At 33.2% G+C, this 16,534-nt stretch overlaps 1 protein-coding gene across 1 annotated transcript in view; it reads right to left on the bottom strand.

Moving 5' to 3' along the window:
- Window positions 1-520: 520 nt before the first annotated feature.
- Window positions 521-16,534, bottom strand: part of LOC145668503 (putative citrate synthase 2, mitochondrial) — a 76,677-nt gene continuing 60,663 nt past the window's right edge. The window contains exons 3-9 of the mRNA XM_081736463.1: window positions 14,588-14,785; window positions 12,938-13,126; window positions 11,705-11,901; window positions 9,903-10,035; window positions 6,390-6,593; window positions 1,906-2,010; window positions 521-1,134 (exon numbers count right to left, since the gene is read on the bottom strand). Coding sequence (XP_081592589.1) covers window positions 961-1,134; window positions 1,906-2,010; window positions 6,390-6,593; window positions 9,903-10,035; window positions 11,705-11,901; window positions 12,938-13,126; window positions 14,588-14,785 — 1,200 coding nt within the window. The 3' untranslated portion in view covers window positions 521-960. The remainder of the gene's footprint in view (window positions 1,135-1,905; window positions 2,011-6,389; window positions 6,594-9,902; window positions 10,036-11,704; window positions 11,902-12,937; window positions 13,127-14,587; window positions 14,786-16,534) is intronic.

Genomic DNA, 16,534 nt, shown 5'->3' with positions numbered 1-16,534 from the left:
ATTCTTTTCACTGGGAAAACATCACCAATAAATAAAAAATATGAATATTAGGATTATGCACATAGTACCTATAAATAATATATAAATTATACAGATTGTTACAACTGACAATTTAGTGCCTTCTGATGACTTTTTTTTTTACTAACTTGCATTAAGATCTTAGACATGAAGCTTGAATCTTAGACATGATACACGCTGACAAAGTTCTATTTAACCAAGGCACCATTTGAGTAACTGTCATTCAATACATGCTCAGAGGTATTGTCTCAAGTGTCTTATCATTAGTTTCATTACGCATTTGAAAAAACATACACTGATGTGTTACTCTGTAAAGTTTTCTATACATTAATAACATTGAAAGATTTCCTTTCATTTGATCGTACAATAGAGCTGTAAATATAATTTAAAAGGAAATTGGTTTCAACCTTTAACAAATTTTAACAGAACAATGTATATCATTACTTGTACAACTAATTGAGTTAAAAAAAAAAAAAAAAAAAAAAAAAAAAAAAAAAAAAAAAAAGTTGCATTGATTTTAATAGATTGGGAAAGAAAAGAAAATTAAGGTTTCATACCCATATCACTACACAAGAATTCTACACATTTATGCACATAGTCCTACATTTGACGCTGCCACTCTGGTAATTCAACCACGAATCAACAGCACAGTTAGGATGCAAGATAAACTTAATATCACTATTCAAATACTGAATTCACTCCTCCATTGTGGTCTTTTTATATATATATCACGGCTACTAGAACATCTATGTGAAAGATGTTACAAAAACAGACCAATTAAATTTCTTCAGTTTTCCATTCTTAAATACACACGCACACATACATACATACTATTGTGCACATAGTTCACAACCACACTATCCCAGATAACTTTTACTGCTGTAAGTACACGAGTCTACGGAGAAAAAACACTGCAATTCTTCACTCTACTATGACAAGCGTTTAGCTCTTATTCGCACATTTAACTAAGTACTCCAAGCCTTCTGTTGACATCGACTTGGGCCGCTCAATAGGAAGACCTAGAGCTCTGTCCCATATGAGTGATGCTAATGTACCAAGGGCTCGAGATACACCAAACAGGACAGTGTAGTAGTTCATCTCCGTCATTCCGTAATACTGCAAAAATTGAGAACAAAGGCGTTGATATAATCCGTAAGCAACGAGTTCAGTTTTAGGTATGCATATTTAACACAATTTCAAAGGAAAATCACAGACATCATTAATATATTATTTTATCTCCAGATACAATATAAAATTACTTGTGAGAAAAACTGTTCATAAAAAGAATGAAATGAACACTAATCAACAACACAATATATGCACTCGATATTTTTATTTGTTCATGGAATATATAATGAAACTTTCGTAGACATAATTTCTTAAAGATTTTTACTTATCTCTACTCTTAGTTTCGACTTCTAGAGGACTAAGACCAACGGCATAAAACTGTATTGCAGGACGACGATGTAGATTAGGAAACATCTACTACTTAAATACTAAAACAGTTATTCGTTATTGTACAAAACTGTATTATAAATAGCGTAAATTATATTTTGAATTCCTATCTTTATTGCAAATTTCATTCTGCACGTTCATATAAACTAATAGTAAACTAGACCGAACTTCTTGTATTCTAACTCGAGAAGAGTTTATTGTAGAGTACTGGTAATACGCCACTAGACTATAAAATGGTTTCAATATTGAATACTATTAACATAAAATTTACTTAAAATAGTAGCATTTCCAATTACTCAGTACGATTTCTCTATTAAACTATAGTATTTACGATTTCTCTATTAAACTATAGGTGAAAAACAGAAAAGCTGAAGTTAACGAAACTAGACACACAGATACACACACTGCACTGGATTATCACTTAAATCATACCTGCAAGAGCACGCCAGAATGAGCATCCACATTCGGCCATGGATTCTTCACCTTGCCTGTTTCCATCAAGATAGGTGGAACAACCTTGTAGATTTGTGACACCAACTGAAAGAAAATAATTTAATACGAATTCATTATGTATTATTGTCTCAACTACGAATTATCTCGCTTAATAGTTAATAGTGCACTTTAAATTTTACCAACTAATATTTTATATATTTCTATACTGTATATATTCGTACAATTTGGAAACAAATAATGTGGCTTGTATTTTGATTTTTAGATATCTTTTATTAGACTCACTTTTACACTTCCTCTAAGGTACAAAAATAAGCATATTACGAGGCGCGTTCGGAAAGTAATCTCCGATTGGTCACTGTGTGTGAAGTAGTGGAGGTAGCGCTACCATCTTGGCACAGACGTGCGCGGTAATCAGTCTGCATTCAGGCGTGATAGAGTGACTGTTGTCTGATCGTTAGTTCCACTTTTGTAGCGTCTCAAAATGTGCGCTGCGATAGAAAATCCCGACAAGTGCGAGATGTTATACGTAGGGCAACCCAAAAGCATAAAAAAGCATAACAGCAATTTACACATATGGTTGGTACCTTCAACATGGTTGTGGTTGTCTAAGTGTTCAGAAGAAACTAATTTTAAAGGCATAATAAAGCATAATTTTGGAAAATAAAGCATAATTTAAAATATATAGCACAATTCTTGGAAAATTCTGTTTAACTGCAAGTTTAACATACTGTATTAATATTTTTTAAAACCAATATTTACAGTGCAAAACCTTTGAGAACATAACAATGCAATAATGAAGAGCTTATTCTTATTTCTGTAATCTTTTCGGTGTAATCCTTTGAAGTGGAGAAAAGAAAAGAGGAAATAAAGAAGAAAAATTTCCACCAACAATGAATAAACAATAGTTTTATTCTAAGTGTAACTACGCAGTTATGTATGATGATTCGAAATGTACAAAAAGTGCACAAGAACTCCACTTGTGTACTTCTTACGTTTTCTTACGGCAAAACAATATTCGGGACTAGCTATTCATCGGGAACTTTGTGCCGTGTATGGATTAAGTGTGATGAGTGGAGTTGTTCGTCAATGGGTTTGTTCATTTAAAAGTGGACGAAGAAAAACTCATGACGAAGAGTGGAACGGCAGGCCATCAGTGGTCACTGATGAACTCATTCAGAAAATTGACGGAAAAGTTGCCCATTTTAAATTTGGCACCCAGCGATTATCATCTCCTCATGCATATGGATCTCGGTGGTTTGGTGGTGAGGAGCTGAAAGATGCGGTCACAGGCTGGCTCAACGTACGGGTTGGATATTTTTATGCTGATGGAATTTCTAAGCTAGTGCAGAGATACGATGAATGGTTATGGAAATTGTGTTGAAAAATAAAGCAAAGAAGTAGCTTTCAGATGTGTATAATAAATTCTTGGTACTTACTTTGGGGTTTCTTTTTTTAACCAATCTGAGGTTATTTTTCGAACAGTTCTCGTATTTAAGGCAAATGTTCGAAACAGTAAACTTACTTTTTCGATATTCCATAACAAAGGTTTTATGAAACTTTCTACTACTTAAGATAATACACTACTTTTACTCAGAAAAATAAAATCTACAAATAAAGAAAGGGGAGTTTCAAGTATTTTCTTCACATATTAATTAGGTCAAAATCTCCATGGGTTAGGGAATCCACTCGATAAAACTCCTTTCAAACAAAATCCTGACAAAGGATTATATCATGTCTTAATCCAATCTAGTCACGATCGTAATTACCCATCTCAATCTAGCCTTATGTTCATATTTTATTTCTTTCGCGGCTTAGTAAGACTGTTTCTCCCTCCGATTTTCAATTATCAACGCATTCATACGCACTGCCCGTTCCGCGATTGTAATCTTCCCCCTTTTCCCCCGTTTGTTCATTTATTTTTGTTCTAAATAATTACACTAGGTATGTATAATTTTCATTTTCCATTACATTTTATTAGTTTATTTCATTTGCAAAAGTTTTAGACCTGAAAACACATTCAACTGGAAAGTACTATTACAGGTTTTATACCAAAAAATACTTCTAAAAAATATATTATGACTTCCGCAACTACGAATCGATCTAAATTAAATGTTACACCTGTTACCTAAATGTGTTATTTTTACTTTCGAGCGACGAAACGAGAGAAGAAAGTATGATGATTGTGAAAAGTATCGAATTTGAGATTTATATGTTTCATGGCTCATACATACCGAAAAAAGGCAATACCGCTCAACTTATCTGAACCAAATGATAAACTTCAGTTTTTTTTTTTTGATTTTTTTTTTCCATTCCCTAAAAATAAGTAGTCTACTGAAGGGTAAAATTAAAATCTACAATTTTGTCAAAAACTGATCTAACGATTTTGTTTGTATTTCATTAATAACGTGACAATATGGCGTAACTCATTTGTCTTGAGGAAAAAAAAAATACGAGTAGTTTATTATGGGGGTGCGGGTTGATGATTTCTCAACGATTCAGGCGATCTTGTTCATATTCCATAAATGAATATTCCATTAATATTTCTATAATGTTTCGTAAATTACTTTCATGGGAATATCTACAAGGGACAGTTTACTCTTGGATGCATGTGTTCTTAATTTTGTAAAATACGACTCATACTATTTTGTTGCGGTTTTAAAATAAACATTTCATTAATAGCTCTAACATATGGCATAAGTCATTTCTTATGCGAAAGCTACAAGGTACACTTTCCTTTTTTGGGCGAGTTTTCCAGGGTTGAAGTTTTCCCATAACTTGTTTCCGAGAATTTTTTAGTATTTCACAAAATGTTTTATTAATAACTAACACTTTTTTTTTTTTTTTTTTTTTTTTTTTTTTTTTTTTTTTTTTTTTTTTTAAAGCTTAAGGAATTTGAACGAGAAAGTTCAATGCGTGGTATGTACCTTTTATTATCCATTATTGGTAAGTCACTTGCCGCAACTGAAAAGCTTCCATGATCCAAGGTCTTCAGCTAACCTCTTCTATTATGTACGATTTTTTTTTTTTTTTTAAATATTGTCCATCAATTGTAGTCTTTTTCGCTTCCTCCCTCTTTCCTGCCATCATACCCTCTAGCACATCCCTTATGATCAAGTTCTTTCTTAGTCAGTGTTCAACTAGCTTCTCTATCTCAATATCTAAAATTGCTCTTTGCTCCCTCACTATTTCTAACACTCTCATATTTGTTTTCCGCTCGCTCAGGTAATTCTCTCTATTCTTCTCTACACCCACATTTCGAAAGCTTCCAGTTGTTTCTAATCATTTCTGAGTAATGTACACTCTGTCCAAAATGATTGTCGCATATCTATAACTGTCTTTTTGTACGAATATAATTTGATAATTATTTTGCAAGGTATTTTTAATACTTATACTATATGTATAATCGGGAAATGTATATTTGTGGTAAATTTCATAGGAAAAGAATTATAAATATGAAAATGAGAGTGAGCAAACCGAAATATTGCTAAATGGACAAGAAAGTTTTATTTTCGTTTTATTATTCTTATTTACTGCTCTTTTGACATGAAATCTATCACATACATGTCTTTGCCGATTATACACATACTAACATTACAAGAAATACCGGTCGAATTCTTTATCAAATTATATTCCTACAACAACATATTTATAGACATGCGACAATAATTTTGGACACGAGTGTACAGGTTTCTGTCCCATATAGTACAATACTCCACACGAAGCATTTCAACTCTTTATTCAAGGTCCCATAAAATATATTTTTCTTCCTCCTAACGGCTTCTTTCACCATTCCTATCTTTGCTTTTATTTCACGTTCGCACTTCATATCACTAATAATACTATCCAGATATCGAAAACTAGTTATCTGTTCTATTTTCTCCCCTCCTACTTTTATATTTGACACCGACCACTTCATTCCAATCACCATGGCTCTTGTCTTTTTTAACATTTATTTTCATCCCATATTCTTCACAGCGCTTTCTCAAATTTTGAAGTCACACAACCGCATCTACAATTACATACTGAAGGACATTTTTCAAATGCATGGTTCAAGGAATTAAAAACAGTTTTGGAAATAACATTTTCATTTTAATCCTAAACAAATTTAGTTACTTTTTAAATAAGATACATTAAGTCTGTGCTTAATGAAGATTGCTTCGGTGTTATTACACAATTTGGTAATTATTGTTTGCATTGGGAGGGCTTGAGCCACTTAATCCAGTTTGTGAGTGATTTACATCTTTAAATACGTGGATTACAAATAAATACCTTATTAATATTTTTGGTATGGAAGTTACAAACAACTCCTTTTGTTACTGGGGTTAGATCTTAGCCATCATACTTGTAGGAAAGATGAGTGGAAAATTCAAAATAGTTTTGATGTCTAGTGAAAATTCTATAATGATAATTTTTCTTATAGCTATATTACTCCCAGTACTAAAGGAAGGTTTTTGATTACTTACCTTGAACATTTTATCATCAGGCAGATGTCTCAAGGCGAACTCTCTCTGACATGTATACCTTGGATCAGTCTTCCTCAAAACAGCGTGTCCATAACCAGGTATCACCTGTCCAGACTTCAGAGTTTTGCACACGAAATCTTTCAGCTTGTCTTCCGTTATATCGTTTCCGAGTTCCTTCTGTATCTTGGTCAAAAATATCAACACCTGAATAAAATAAAAGAAGTTGGTAGTGATTTTTACGAAAAACAAATACTTATTATGCAATCAATGTACAATTTTGATCAAAAAATTCTTGGCCACGTTGCTTTAGAAGGCCATATTGTGTCAACCGTGCCTAGAAAATTCTAACACTTTGGCTCTAATCTGAGACCTCAATTGGCCAAAGAAAATCCTCATTTGCTTGATTTAATTCCAACTGTATGTAAGACTGCAAAGCTACTCAAAGATAAATGGGTGGCCAGGTATTTTCGAAGACTATATTTACAATTTTGCGCCAGCTTACAGTAAGGCTTTTGCTTAAACTAACCTATTAGTTTTAAGTATTTGTTTAACATTTTCCAACTGTGGGTCAGGGATTATCAAATTATATTATATTATATATAATTAATTAATTTTTTCTGTGAAATTTAACATCACTGGTACACAGAAATCTCCACCTAACGATACTTTTACTGAATGGAAAGACTATGATTCTGTAAATGTTTCTATTTCTTATAATTACACCTGTATTAAAGGACGCCGCCTATCCAATGAGGAACACCGGAACACAAAATAGCTCTTATGAATAACACGTGAAGAAAATGTTTCTTCATTTTTTTTTCTAGCTGTCTACCAAGTTGTTTTTCTTTTCGAGACTGGAACACTTGCATCTTCTCTAAGTCATACCTGTACAACAGGTATAGATAGATGTAAGAGGGAAAAAAGTAAATGCTAACGGAATGGAATGAAACAGACTTTGATCTTAACCCTAGAAAGGCCATGCTCGTATTTGTTACGAGGACCAAGAGGGGGGGGGGGGGGGGGGGGCGGAAGGAGTTACATTTGCCCGCGCTGGTTTCAGTAGCTTTTAAAGTATGTGTGTTCAATTTGAGTTAACGTGTTGAATTATATTTCAGAAAAGACACTTTCCAAGGAATGGAGTTTTTTATTTGTAAAAAACGAACTAAATACTATACGTAAAACTGCTTATATGTTATACCTAATTTCTTATAATACTATCCGGAAAACCAGTATTATAATTTACCTCGACAAGTTCTATGAAAACGTACGTCTTATATAAGGGAATGAAACAGACAAAAAAAATGAGAAAAATAACGTTTGAAAAGTAATACATTTTAAATATAAAAAACAAATGAAAGGAATTTTAGGGAAAAAGATGGGTAGCACCTATGATCAAGGGGACGGAGGATCAAATCGGCTCGCACACCATAAAAAAAAGTATATTCCAGTTGAAAAAAGCGAAAATTAACCTTTCATCAAAAGGAACAATAACAAAATAACAGAATCCTGAATACATATTAATCCACATAAATTAAACAAAAAAGAATTCGCAGGCAAAATTGACCCTCCCCCGGTCTTTCTAGGGTTAATATTGATAAATGGAGGGAACAGATTTTTGACTCCCCAATTCCTCTACAGGTACAAATTCAATGATACACAAAGAGTGAAGAAATGCACAACTGAACCAGGATTCGAACTCTGAATCGTCAACGTACTGTGCCGATGCGTTAACCACTACCCTACTGAGTCCGCTCCATTAATATTCATACATTTCCTCACTCTTGAAGTCTGTGGGGGTTCACTCAAACCACGTGGTTTGTACTTTTAACTCCTATTGTGTTTGAACAATCCAATGTTCACATTCAGAACACCTCTGATGGTTGTAGGGGTAAACCAATAAAACTTCCCACATTTTAGAGGTTAATAAAACAGAAGTATTGCAGATAGAAATATGTTAATTAAAAGTATAAAATGTTATTAAAAACAGCTTGTAATTATTTTCTTTTGATTTGAATTACTCTGTTCTGTTGTGTGTTGAAATGACCAACAAAATTTGAAAATTACTGTCAACACCCAATAAATCTTTCCACGTTTTGATTGGCTGTAGCGCTGACAGGAGTGGGGTCGTCACTTCCGCTCACTACTCTCCTCCCATTTTTAGTCGTCATTATAGTTTGGTCAGGAGTTCATTGCACGTACGTAGAGAGAAGGTTTTTCAACAGCACCAGTTCTGTGATTAAAGTTTTATATTTTACGTAATGAAAATATTTCCTGATTGGAAAAATCTTGCAGTGGGTCGAGAATTTCGAACTAGTTTAGCGTTCGAAAGAAAGAAAGAAAGAAAAGAAGAAAAAAAAAACTGATTTAAAAGTGCTCGTACATTGACAATATTGTGGCTGAGAGAGAAATTACAAACCATAGCCTTTTCAGAAATAGTCTTCAAATTGATTATCAATTGTATCATTTCAATCAGAACAAGGTAATTACAAACTGTTTGCAATACCATGTTATCTTTTCGAATAAAGATCTTTCTATCGGAATGAGTAGTATAGTAGTTACTGTATTGGTACGGTACGCCCAAGACACCGCGTTTGAGTTCCGGTCCAGACGTACATTTCTTTACTCTTTGTGGATCTTTGATCTTTAACTTATTTTAATTTTATAGATCTTCTTTTCATCTTTGAAACAAATTTAACGTATTCAAAACTGAAGATTTCATATTTTCAGTTTATGTATATATTTTAACAAAAAATCTATCAATTGTATAGTACAACGCGTACAATAATATAAATAATGACGTGCAAGGTAATCACATGATTAGTATTCCGAGCTGAAATCAGATATTACGACAGTGAAAGAAGTGAGTTTCATTTCACAATACTGTGAAACTACAGTTTCGAATTTCCAATATATACACGTATAAAATTATAAAACGATAAATTACAATTAACAATACATAAACAAGCCTGCTACCTTAATGTTACAATACAGATTTTGGTATACAAGATAAAGCAAGATAATTGCTCATTATAATATAGTCCTCCAAATTGTTATATGAATAATTACATTATTATTTCAAAAACAAATGCATTCAATTTATACTTTTAGGTGGACATTTAAGTTGCTAATGAAATATTCAACAGAAGAATAACTGGTACAACCGAATCACTGAACGAGACTGGGAGAACTTCAATAGAGAAGAGGATAGAAGAAAATGTAATCTTTCAGTTTTACGTCCAACATTTATGCCGTGGAGGCTAAAGGAAACTGATGATTAAAATGGATGAAATAGTGAAATGAAGAAAATGGGTGAACCACGAGAAAACCTACGCACACTGTCCATAACAAAGCCCACTTGGCACGAGCTGGAATCGAACCAGGAACCCCACGCACCAGAGGTGAACGCTCTATCACTGAACCACCGCGGCCCCGAGTACATACATACTCATCAGTATATCAATAATAAATAACTGGTGACATTTTATTTAAGTTTGAAAGAAACAAAGTTTTTACCTCTTGATTTGCCAATCCATGGAGAGGGCCTGCCAAACCATTCATTCCAGCAGCGAAAGAAAGATACGGGTCTGACAGCGCAGATCCAACTAAATGTACCGTATGTGCACTTACATTTCCACCTTCATGGTCACTGTAAGGAAAAGATTAAAAGTTAAAGAAACAAAACACAAAAATTGTGATAACCGGGGCCCGGATCTTGTTGACCTAAAATTTTCTAGAAAGTGACCTATAAAATGACACTAAAATTCCTGTAAAGTGACACTAAAATTTACAAAAATTGACCTAAAACTTGCGTTTTCTTAAATGTTTATTTCGTAAAACATTGACATTTTTTAAATATCCATTGGATTTTAATTAACGTTTGTCACTCATATTCAAAAAAGTTTTGTTTCAGTTAGTTGTAGTCTATTGATCATTTATGTCCGTTGATCAGTCCATTGTACGACATTGTATTGAAAGCGCCAATTCATTCCCGAGTTGAAACTAGGAAGCACTCTTAAACAATAAAAGTTCGCAAGTGTAGACTACATGAGAATAATAGATAAAAACCCTGTTTAAAATCTTTGTACGTCTTCTAATTCATTTTTAGTTATTCATGTGATCACATCCTTTGTGGTCAACAACCCAAAACTATCTGTTTGGACATCTACCAACCCCCACCTTTCGTTAACCAGTTACAGTTTAGTTTTCATTAGCTTGTTAAGAATGCAGTTTTTCCACCCCAAATAGTCAGGAAGCAAGAAAAGAGACTATTCAACTTCGTCTTTTCCACAACTGTAAACCGTGTTCATTTCAAGATTTCCTTATGTAGAAGGAAAAAAAAAAAAAAAAAAATAAATAAAATAAAAAGACCATAAGAGACCGAAAAGTTACCTTAAAATATTAAAAAATGACTTGAAATTTCAAAACGGCAAAAAGTGACCAAAAGTTGACCCTAAATATATATATTATATTTTTAGAACCTAGAGTTGATGGATAACGTTTTTATTAGAATTTGCCTTGTCTTATACGTAACAGATAAAAGTTGACTTGTCAACAAAATCCGGGCCTTGGTGATAACACTTAAATTACGCTATAACAATGAACTACACAAAGAATTATGGCCTTTGATTACAATAAAACGGAAAGATTATTAAATATTGAATACACCCCAGTGACCCAGCGGTTACTTGCGATGCACAACGATGCTCATTCGATTCAATGACATTTGAACTTTGTTCAAGACAAACCAGTGTATTTTCCTCGAAATACTTCCCAATTTTCCTAATTTATCACACCACTTCTTCGGTCATTTATCTCTTATCTTTCTCGGTCTTTTACGTTAAGTAACTTCATTTACTTCTGGAGAGCTGTCTTGGTTGGCAAAGTAGCTATGGTGATACAACACGTATTTACTACTAATAACATTTCGATATTACATTGTGATCTTGTGTAAAAAGGTTAAAAACTGTCTTTCAGTTACTGTCAGACAAAATACCACAGAAGTTGCTATGATTTATCCTTGTACAAACTTTTAACAATTCCTCTGTGCATTTCGGTATATTAAGTATTCTGCCTGTTTGCAGGTCCTGAGACTAACGACTTTTTTCTTCTTTCTTAGGTTCGGGTCTGAAACAGATTCTTCCCACATTTTTCGATCCTCCTCTTAATATTTGTCCTGGATGATGATGTGATGTCTTAGAAGATTATACATTAAGCTTTTAATTTTGATTGGCTTTACTTTGATGCATAAATTAAATACATACATACATACATACATAAAAATATGTAGCAGTAAGAAAGATACAATGATACAATACCTGTGAATCGTAAGATATAAGCGCATCAATTCCGTAAATTGTTCGTTATTGAAACCCAACATAGAAGAGAAATTTGCACTCCAGTCTTGGTTAGGATCAACAGCAGAAACTTTGCCATCCTTGTACACCTGACGATAGATTGTAGCTGCGACTACGGGCAATTTAGCTATGAGGTCCATTGCATCTTCATACACATACTGAAATATTTGAAGAGTATTTTCATTACTTTGATGACATACACGGTATACGGTTTGTATTACCTATATAATCACAGCATACATTATTTTCTTATCAAAGGGGGCAAAAGTAACAGTTGGCAACAGTACTACTAACCAATTACGAATTATTCGTTGAACCATCTTACTCCTTTGTAGATATGTAATTGCCACCCCTTGTATTCAATTTACCGCTCTTCAGAACTGAAAGATGTTTAAGTTTACCCAATGCTGTGTAAAGTGACTATTAATTACACATCTAAGGTAAGTTTTACACTTATGTTCATATAAACGTGATCTCAAAGTTCCTTCTCTTATCGAAAGATAAGATTCACATAACTACAAGTGCCTGCCACTTTAAGGACTTTTTAAGCTTATACATTAAAATATCTACTACACTTACAAGTAAAGGAGTTCACTGTTAATATTGCCTCCCAAAATTTATATGGATTGAAATCAAAACAAACTGATCGTATCAGAACTAAGCGCACCACTGAATCACTATGCCATTTATCAATAAGAATAAATTTTTATTTATAATATATTTCAAGATTAATCTCTGAATAAATAACTACACTGAATCATGATCTAGGTAATTCTTCGAGGAAGAACTATAAATAAATAAAGGAATGGGTATTAAATTTGTAATGTCATTCTTTTTCATTTTACTGATTTTTTTTTTCATATATACATATAATGCCCAACTGAACAGATTTAAATCTGTTAATATTTTTTGCAACTTATAACGTACAAACATACACACACACACACACACACACACACACACACACACGCGCGCGCGCGCACACACACACACATAAAACAGTATACCTATAAAGGATTTTACCCGATACCAAGTTTATGACGAACAACCTACGTGCTTATGTTGTTCTTAAATTTGTTTATTTCTCCAAATTAGTCATTGTGTTTTATCATTTCCCCCTTACTTTTCAGGTAGTGGTAATATTATTCATAATAATCGCACATTGCAAAAGATTAAGTAGTACAATATACAAACCTCCCAATATTTGGATCTATGAACACCTTCACTGTAGGCTTTGGCGAACTTGCTTTCTGAATTTAAGGCAGTTATAGCAGCACTAAATTGGGCCATTGGATGTAAATTACTTGGAAAGCCATTGAGCATTGATGCAACATGAGAAGGCAACCCAGCTCGTTTCGCCCACTCTTTAGAAATAGCCTGTGCCTACAAGATATTAAAAAACAGAATTATTAGTGACTTTTTCATTATATGTTGGTAAAATAGTTCGGTTTTAACTACTTATTTTAAATAATAAACAACGCAAATATCAAACGTCCTAGCTAGTTTTCAGGATTCTAATTAAAATGTATTTTCGAAGGAAGTTTTTTTTTCTTCTTTCTTTTTAATCCGACTTAATTAGAAGATACATTTTCACAATTATCCTTTACATGTTATATCTATCTAAAGACCAAAACAAGCCATTAAAACTATGGATGATTTAAGACCTTTATTTGTGCCTTATACTTTACACATTTTATACGTTCCTTTTAAGTTTTGATGGAAGTTAGTTTTCGTCTAAGCAAGCGAGGTCTATCAGCTGGTACTTACACCCAACAGGCATGTATTTATACTTTTATGTATTATGCACTCCAAAGGAATTTTCTTTCTGATCTCTCGAAACTCACTATAGGACCCAGTAAGCGAATCTTAGTTAAATAGGGTGACAATCACCTTGTTGAATACAAGTTTCTTAGTTTAATTTCATTTCCCCCAACACTTTTCGAACAATGGGTTGTTTTTAATACTTTAAGCACCAAGCTCCAAAATCAGATGTTTCATTCTGGAGCCAGAAGCGTCTAGAGGTTTCCTGAAGAATATCAATATGTATATAACATATATGCACATAGCTGCCAATAATGGACGAATTGTGCATTCATTATAAGCACATGAAGCTTAAAGTGCTAATGTAGTTTTGTGCTACTTAATCACTATTAGTTTGAAGTAGCAAAAAAGGACTTCTGGATTCACCATAAAAAATGAAGAATGATATAAATCAGGATTCTGACTTCATTGGGTAGCCAAACATAGGATATACTTGCTAAATTTGTTTGTAACTATGAGTCTTTGGATTTTTTAAGACGAGAATTTACTGAAGGGAAAATTCATGCACTTCACTTCTACGATTTCCTATTTTACTGTTAGTTGCTTTGTATTACAAAGTATGGTTGTGGGGATTAACTTAAGGCAAACCGTGTATATTAAATATTACCAACTTCTATTTTGTAAATTTCCAGGTGATCAAAAGGAAATATCAGATTGAAGTATCTTAGATAATGAACATTAATGATTCCAGTTATTACTAAACTGTATAACTATTTACATAATAGATCTTTCTTCTAATTCAAGGATCGAATCAAAATTTTATGAGCAAGTGACAGCAGCGATAACTTTTTACAGTCTCTTTTGTTTAAAATCCTTTTAGTCTTCATGAAATATAATTTTAGACATCTATTTATTTCTATGACTAATTCCATTGAGGAAACCTCTCGACTGTCGAAAACATAAACGCACACTACATGAGGTTTACTTAAACTTGTTGACAATTCGAGTTCCACGGAAGGACTTGAAATTGAAAACTAACTTGCGACGAAAAGTACAATACGAAGATAAAGTTGTATTGATTACCTGTGCATCACTTGGAATGTCGCCAGTGCAAAGAAGCCAGAAAAGGCCTTCAGGTAAAGGCTCTTCACCGTTTGGAGCTTTAGGAAGCAGTTTTCGGCATTCAGGAATTGAGTAACCACGGAATCTGATACCTTCATCGGGATCCAGCACTGAAGTTTCTGTCACCAAACCTTTCAAGCCTCGCATACCGCCATACATCTGTAAAGAAAATTGCAGAAAAAAATCTAATGTTGCAATTAATATTACACTTTCAAACTTCTGATTACTTTCTTTTAACCAAAACTGCAAAATATATTTCAGACCTTAAAATGAAACACTGTGTTAGTCTCAATATACGATTTTCCTACAATATTCTGCAAATTGTACCAGTTTTATATACACAACCAAATGTGAATCTACCCTAAACCATCAAGATTTACACCTTACTGTAAGTTTTGAACCTCCAAAAATTGTAACGGTGTATGCACTCTTCAAAGTGTACACTGCATTAAGTGAACTTTTGACCCGCACTTCATTGCGGCGTTTCACTCACGTAAAGAATAAAACAGTAAAAACTAAATAATTATCTTGTCTTATTCATATCGCCTCAGAAGGAAAGTGAGGAATAGGAAGAACACAACTGATCGAGGATTTGAAAAATAGAAGAAAATATTGGGAGTCAAAAGAGGAAGCTGAAGATCGAGAAACATAGAAGAAACATTTCCAGGCCCAATTCTAACATTAAAAACCCTTATTAGTCCCAGGCCCTGCCAACTGGAATAATAACTAGAAACAACAAATAATATAAGCATTATCACCATATAATCCTCTAAAAGAGAATACTGTATACTATATACTCAACGTAACAACCTTCTCTACGATATTGTAAGTCAATATCTTCATGTAGCACTTACTCCTGCGCTTTCAGCGTTATAATCCTCTTATTTTTTGCTTTCTAATTCTTGTAAAGAGTCACAGTACCGATTTTACACTTTCTTCGTAAGTTCAAAAAAACGAAACTTACCGTTTAATGTCTCAAGGCTAAGCCCTTGGTATACTAGCTTACACAAGTGAATTATGACTTACGTTAACGACAGGATTTAAAATAATAGTTAAAAAAAATCTTGTAATTATACTTCGATGATAGACATTGTATTCAGATAAGACTAAAAGATACACAATATATATTAATACGAAAACTGTACTGGTACGAGTATTTAATTTTTCCCCCCCTCTATCTATAGCTATCCAAAGCTGAAAATGTATGATACACGATATGCACACACTTTGTCGAGTTGTCATGGGCAACATGCAAATTAATTTGAAGGTATTCCTTTTAAAATTATATTCGAGTGCTCCTCATGTGTTCCTGATACAGGCCAAGTGCAAGGCTAAAGAATACGACATACCTGAAAGATATTAGTTTTAAAACGAAAAAGTAAAAGTCATGCATTAAAATGTACGAGTATCTTCGAAATTATCAACTGAGGTGGAATTTTAATGTTTTAATTAATACTTACGCCATTGACGCTTAAATCTGCGTGCAAATCATTGCAGTATATGCTTGGGAACATATTACAGTGTTACTTCCCTTGTTACTTCGGTTACATTTTGCAACGTTCACCACTTACTAGTGTGTGCCACTTACTGGAATACCCTGTATTTATAGTACTTATTTAAATTACAGAATTGCTAACTTTTATTTTATCAAGATTACTGTAACCATGTCACAAGACAACTAAATATTCAGCTTAGCATAAAGTGGAAAGTGTTTTCTCCCCTAACTTATTACAAATCATAACTGAAATTACCCTTATGTCTTCTACGCATGTGCATTAATCAGTCTATATCGCTGCATACTTATGAACTAGTCTTTTTCGGCGCACCTAGGCTATGTCTCTTCTAGAAATAAGTATGTTTCAATCGTGTACAATTATCTCTTGAAATACGGAAAGTTCTATCCTACAG

This window comes from Thermobia domestica, chromosome 13, assembly GCF_964235325.1.
Source record: "Thermobia domestica chromosome 13, izTheDome1.hap1.1, whole genome shotgun sequence".
NCBI classification, from domain to species: Eukaryota; Metazoa; Arthropoda; class Insecta; order Zygentoma; family Lepismatidae; genus Thermobia; species Thermobia domestica.
This window is presented reverse-complemented; position numbering and strand designations above follow the sequence as displayed.